Below are 6,765 nucleotides of genomic sequence, written 5' to 3'. Positions count from 1 at the left end.
CTCCTTTACAGACACACTCAGCTCGATCGTTCACGATCGTTCGAGAAACAGTAAACAGTAATAGAAAAAAAAAATACAGAAATAGTATCCCAACCAGGCTGGAACCGTTATTCAACAGGATGGCTCACTGAACAAAGACCTAGCGGCTTGCTTCCCCGGTTTACTGGAAGCCTTGTTTGCGAACACTGCGTACTGCAAGCACCACCACCAAGAAGGCAAGGAGACGAATTATTTAGCGCAAAAGATATAAGAAACGGTTACATCTGCTGCTGCCCATTCAAACCGGATAAGTGATCTTCCGCCTGTGGAGTTGTACCTCTAAGCAAACAGAGAGAGAAGGAAGGAGAGAGAGAGAGAGAAATAGAGAGGAAGAGAGAGCGAGACTCCTGACCTCCTCCTCCAAGATGGCGATCAATTTTTCCGCCTCATTTGCGGCGTGTCTGGCGGCGGGTCTGAAGGTGCCGCGGCAGATAATGTACTGCATCTCGCAGGACACGGCCCCGTACGTGCTGTACAAGGATTCGCAGGAAGCGGCCGAGCGCGGGGCAGCTGCAGCTGCCGCCGTCCAGTGGGGAAATGCCGAGGGTCCGGCCATCTACCAGCAGAACGCTCAGAACCACCTGCAGGCACACATGAACGGTGCGGCAACGCAGCAACAGCTTGTCGCTGCAGCAGCCGCCGCGGCAGCACAGCACCACCAGCAACAGCAGCAGCAGCAGCACCATCAGCAAACCTCCGCCAATCATAGTCCCCCGAATCAGGACAATAGGCCACAGCAACCGGGTGAACAAGCGAATGGTCATCTACACAGCCCGGCCACTAGTCCGTATCCTGCGAATAACGGTCCAGACATTGAGGAAGATTTGATCAAGGTACATTACCCCCGTGCAGTGAAGGTAGTACTCCTGCGGGCAAGCAAACCGACAGCTAATGGTGTTTCTTCCTTTCCCGTTGTGTTTCTGTCTCCCTCCTAGGTACAAAGCATGCAACAAGCCGTTCAGCACCAGCAGCAGCAGCCGAACGGACAGCAACAGTTGGTCCAGCAGCAGCAGCAGCAGCAGCAGCAAGGTGGCAACAACTCGTCCGGGAACCACCCGAACGACCCAAACCAGCAGGGCAACCAATCGGCACCCGGTACCGCCGGTGGTGGAGGTGGTGGCGGTGGAGGGCCGCCCGGACCGCCCGGGTGCTTCGGGAACGAGGCTTCCCAGGCCGAGCTGAACTACTACGCGCAGCGGCATCACGCCGGACCACAGGGCGCCATGTTACCACCGCCGGGCTTTGCACCGCTCCATCACTATCTCAACAAAACGGGCGTACTGCCGGTGGGCATGCCGACCGGGCTCGATCAATCCGGCGCCCTGGAGCAGTACGGCATGCCCGATCTCCTCCACGGAGGTGGCGGCGGTGGTGGTGGTGGAGCTGGTGCGACCGCACCGAGCGGTGCACCCGGTGGCGCTGGCAACAATCAGCAACTTCACCACTCACCAACGAACGGTGTCGCACCGGGTCCGAATGGTGGCAACGCTGGCAATACCGGCACCGGCACCGGTACCGGTCACTCCAAGTCGAAAAACTCCGACCTGCGGCTGTTCAAGTGTTTGACGTGCGGGAAAGATTTCAAGCAGAAGAGTACCCTGCTGCAGCACGAACGCATCCACACCGATTCACGCCCCTACGGTTGTCCCGAGTGTGGGAAACGGTTCCGGCAGCAATCACACCTGACGCAACACCTGCGGATACACGCGAACGAAAAGCCGTTCAGCTGCGCTTACTGTCCGCGCAGCTTCCGGCAGCGGGCCATCCTGAACCAGCACATCCGCATTCACTCAGGTGATAAGCCGTTCGGATGCCCGTATCCGGAATGCGGCAAAAAATTTCGACAAAAGGCCATATTGAACCAACATGTGCGCACCCATCAAGGCGAGCGATCGATTATTGTGACGATTTATATATACTTAGTTAATTTTAATAATTGCATACGCTTTCTTCTTCCTCCTGCACACACACATAAACACACACACACACACACACACACATATATATACATACACACACACAGACACACGATCGCGCACCAACACCATTCCATCTCCTGCATCATACGCAATTAGTGTTGGGTCAAGGAGCTCGTTAGCAGTGCTTTAGGAGCTGCATGGAGCGCGCTCGTTTCGGTGAGCGGAGCATCCAGCTGGACCTGTTGCGCTCACGACCCAACACTATGTGCAATAATCCCGGTCTCGGTGATCCCCTTCCCTTACGCTCACCTGCCCTTCTAACCCATCTTCACCTACCCTACCTGCTACCCGGTCATGGCATTTTGGACGTCTTTGAAATCCTCGCCTCGGTGGGCGGCCATCTCACTTCCCACAGCTGAAGACTGCGACTTCTGGTGCGAAGCACATCCAGCGGCACCGGTTCACTGCAATGGCACGTTGTGGAGAGCGAACAAAAAAAAAAAACAAAATGCGCCGCGAAGGGAAAATGTCCGGGGATGAGCTTCACGCTAGGAATTCGATATGTCTGGCACAGATAACCCTAATCCCCGCTTTTCCTGCACATACTCTACCTATTGTGGCTTTTTCGGTGTGTTGTACTATTATCTTTCCATCATCCTTTACCCATGCATGCTGTTTCCCTCCCGCGAGCGAGGGAAGCTTTGTGCGTGGACGAACTCCTGCAGTACAAAGCTACCCTCTAACGTGGGCTCTCAGCTCAGTACGGAACGAGTTGCCTTTGGTTGACAAAGACTTCAAAAACAAAGATCATCTTGTATGTTACAACAGTAAAATTACACATTGGTTGGGTCACTTTTGGCGTTACCTTTGGCACACGTTGCAAAACCCGTTGCTCGTAATACGTCCTCTTTCCTGTTAGGCTTAGCTAAAGCATAAAAGCGCATCCTAGAACACGCGCACTCGGACCGGTAGATCTTTCACGGTGCCCTTTCTTGCTTCGTTCTGCTCCACAGATGTGTCTCCGCATTTGATCTTCAAGAACGGTCCGCACGCTACACTCTGGCCCCAGGATGTACCGTACCCGCCGGAGCTGGAGAACGCCCAGCCGAAGGATGAACAAACGTTCGGTGACGAAGCGTCTCAGGGTGGTGGTGAATCGCGCGGCTGCTTCTCGCCGGACAACTATCCGGCCTACTTCAAGGACGGCAAGGGCGTGAACCATTCAATCTTCGGCAACAATCTGCAGTATCTCAACAAGGCCACCGGTGGCAAGGCGATACTGCCGGACGTGATTCAGCACGGCCGGTCGGCGGGAATGCCCCTGTACGTGCGCTGTCCCATCTGCCAGAAGGAGTTCAAGCAGAAGAGTACGCTGCTCCAGCACGGTTGCATACACATCGAGTCGCGGCCCTATCCGTGTCCGGAGTGTGGCAAGCGGTTCCGGCAGCAGTCACACCTGACGCAGCATCTGCGCATCCACACGAACGAGAAACCGTTCGGCTGTATGTACTGTCCACGGTTCTTCCGGCAGCGCACGATCCTGAACCAGGTAGGACGACCGTGGAGCGGTTCTTCAGAATAGCCTCTAACCATAATCGTTTCGTTTCTTTTGCCATAACAGCACATTCGTATACATACGGGCGAGAAACCGTACCGGTGCGGACAATGCGGCAAAGACTTCCGGCAGAAAGCAATTCTCGATCAGCACACCCGAACGCACCAGGTAGTTGTAAAATTTAGATTTCAGCTCTAGCTGCCCTTTGTGGTAACTGTCTGTTACGAGGTCATCCTAAAATGCACGTCTTTGTACCAAAAGGTTTTTCTTTTATCATTACTTGATCATTGATCACGATCACTTGATCATCATATCATTACTTGTTGTAAACCTCATTGTAAACCTCACAAGTCCGCCAAACTTGACGTGGACTCCAAAAGATCTCATTGCGTAGAATAATTAGTAGGAGTTGTGAGGCTGTTTCGTCATCTTCTATAGATGGTAGCGGTTGTGGAATGCCTTGTGATTGCCAAGTATCCTTTCTATGAAGAAAACTTGCCGATCGTGAGGTAATCATATTGTTTTTTGCCATGTCCATTGTATAAACTATTTCAAAAAAGACAACTTTGTACAATTAATAAACTAACTAATTAGCCAATAGCTACCAGACATTGAAGTTTACACAGCCCCGCTCAATCGAGCCAGTCCTTCGGTGACACTAAACTAGCTGGTTAAGCATTAATGTCTTATACGCTAATTTAAGTCCTTCATGTTTGCTTTGCGGAATGCATAGCTTCAGGCGTGTTATTAGGTCACTTTCAAATATCAATCTTTACGTAGCCGTCATGTTACTAGTACGACAACGGATTAATCGATTGTTTGTGGTGCTTACTCTAATCATTTCACAGGGCGACCGACCATTCTGCTGTCCAATGCCTAACTGTAGGCGACGCTTCGGCACCGAACAGGAGGTTAAGAAACATATCGATAACCACATGAACCCGCACTCGTCCAAATCACGCAAGCTGGCGTCCATGGCTGCTCTCAACAACAACAACAACAACAATAATAACAACAACAACAATACTACCAACAGTAACAACAATAATGATAACAGCGACTCCGCGCGGAACGCGGGCGCGGCGGCAAACGGAAACAACGCCAATGGCAACAACAGCGCCGCCAACAACAATAACAATAACAACAACAACAACAATAATAACAACAACGGTATAATCGAGCAGAAGGTATCGCCATCGTTTTTGATGGATAAGCAGAACCAGCTGATCCAGCGTATGGGCACACCGGTAAAACATGAGCTGTACTTTCCACAGTGTTACGGACCACCGTTTAATCAATCGTTCGTCGCGGGTGCGGCCGCCGTAGCGGCGGCCAATGCTAATGGGCAGGCGGCTGCGGCCGCCGCTGCAGCTGCTGCCGCCGCAGCCGCCGCATCGGTCACCCCGAACGTGGGTGGTCCGCCCCAGAACCAGCAATCGAGTGGGGGTGGGCCAGGTAATTCAGCTCCTCCACCACCCCACGGCCCCGGACCGAACGGAGGTGGTCCACCGGTGTCCGTGCCGCCGCCAGTATCAGCAGCCGCCGCCGCAGCCGTAGCGGCCGCGATCGTGGCCGCCCCGATACCGCAGGCCGTCGTGGCACAGTGATATCCGAGCGATCCACAGCATTTGGTTCACCTGCATCAACCACAGCAGCAGCAGCAGCCACCACAACCACCACCAGCAGCACCGCCATTGCATCACCCGCTCGAATCGATGGCTAACGGACATTAATGCCATGTCTCGATATGGTTTCTGCACCGAACACAGACCAGGGAAGCGCACGGCCCAGGAAACGGTCGAACAAGCGAACTCAAACGAAGCGAAGAAAAAGGAGAGACGGACGGAGGGAAGAAAAGGGGCAATGAGGCGGGCAAGAGTGTGTGCAAGATCGTAATCGAAACCAAAGACTGAATTGGGGGGGAAAACATGGGAAGCAAACGGAATGGGGGGGCATTTCAAAACGGCGCAAGGAAGCACAAACCTGTGGATCGGATCGTGGCGCGCATGGCGCATTAAATGGCGGAACTGGGCGAAAGGGTAAAAGTCGCTGTCCGCGCAAATTATTGGTTACCAGACGGCAAAAGAAAAGGTATAGCAGGGACAAGTGGCATAGAGGACTGACAGTTTGTAAAATTGGGGCCTAATCGAACGGGGAAGACCGTTACGCAAGCGATGAAACGAGGAACGGTTATGGTACATGTTTTTCCTTTTTACAATGTGTCACTTTCATTTCGAAGTTCGATCTTACGTTCGATCATTTCAAACTCAACAGGACTGCTTCACTTGCCCTAATCCTGGATGGAAAGATGTGCAGTGTGTACACTGGCGCATGCTTTCGCAACACCTCTAACTGTTCTCAACAAGGGGGACAACAAAGGGGACACGAGCAATGCATATACCTCTGTCAGTAAGGCGTAAAGGCAAATCTAGATTTAATTATCCAGCCCACAAACCACAGCACAATCGCACACGCGAATCGTTTTATCACATGGCACGCACAAACCACGCGCGCACCCGTTTTCGTTTAAATAGTAACGCAACTAGGGTAATAGTGTCTAAATAGTCAAAACCGTTTTTGTTTGACCAGTTTTTTCTCTTACCGAACCGGATATATAGTGCAATAGCTTACAATATTACAACCTATACAACAGATGGTGCTATTTTTCCTGATTCAAAGCAGGCGCGTTTTTTACAACCACACAACCACCAAAACCCAAATACAATAGAAATGGCTACTACGGCTGCTACTCCTGGTCACGGCACCAAGGCATTAGTATGGGAGGAGTTTGTGTATGCAGGAGAGGGAGCGATATAGAAAGCGAAAGCTGCGCTAGGGTTGCAGCTATTAGACATTATTCTGACGTGGCCGGGTAGTTAATAACGGACAAACAAAGCAAGCATACAAACCAATAGAATAAATCCGACTAAGATGATCAGGGTAGTTGCACAGAGGGACAGGATATAGTTACACCACGCTGGTTGCCGAACAAACCGAACAGATAAACAGGAACGATGTACTTTTTTATACACACTTGTTCAAACCCCCTTCATCCTCACCGGCGCCACCCTCCAGGGCACCACTTTTCGGGCCCGGAGTTAGTGGCTCTTCAACCACAAGCAACCGTTTTCCCCCTTCCGGGGACAATAGTTAAACTAAAAGAAGGGTCACCTCCTGCTGTATCAACGGGGGAGGTTGCCTTTCTATCAGACACGATAGAACAATATACAGTTGTTATTTAGTACCTACAAT

The 6,765-nt window shown here is 51.8% G+C and overlaps 1 protein-coding gene across 1 annotated transcript; it reads left to right on the top strand.

The window, feature by feature from the left end:
- Positions 1–371: 371 nt before the first annotated feature.
- Positions 372–5,369, top strand: LOC128310104 (zinc finger protein 837). Its single transcript, XM_053046656.1, has 5 exons — positions 372–872; positions 975–1,923; positions 2,972–3,507; positions 3,580–3,684; positions 4,362–5,369. The coding sequence occupies exons 1-5, from the start codon at positions 405–407 to the stop codon at positions 5,118–5,120; spliced, it is 2,817 nt and encodes a 938-aa protein (XP_052902616.1). The 5' UTR covers positions 372–404; the 3' UTR covers positions 5,121–5,369.
- Positions 5,370–6,765: the final 1,396 nt, after the last annotated feature.

Source organism: Anopheles moucheti, chromosome 2, assembly GCF_943734755.1.
Source record: "Anopheles moucheti chromosome 2, idAnoMoucSN_F20_07, whole genome shotgun sequence".
In the NCBI taxonomy this organism is placed as follows: Eukaryota; Metazoa; Arthropoda; class Insecta; order Diptera; family Culicidae; genus Anopheles; species Anopheles moucheti.
This window is presented reverse-complemented; position numbering and strand designations above follow the sequence as displayed.

What these genes read in the sequence shown, in the direction of transcription:
- LOC128310104 (XM_053046656.1), top strand. Translation starts at nt 405, where the DNA reads ATGGCGATCAATTTTTCCGCCTCATTTGCGGCGTGTCTGGCGGCGGGT. An exon ending in ACATGTGCGCACCCATCAAG is followed by an intron (nt 1,924 to 2,971) that starts GCGAGCGATCGA and finishes TCTGCTCCACAG; the next exon opens with ATGTGTCTCCGCATTTGATC. An exon ending in ACACCCGAACGCACCAGGTA is followed by an intron (nt 3,685 to 4,361) that starts GTTGTAAAATTT and finishes ATCATTTCACAG; the next exon opens with GGCGACCGACCATTCTGCTG.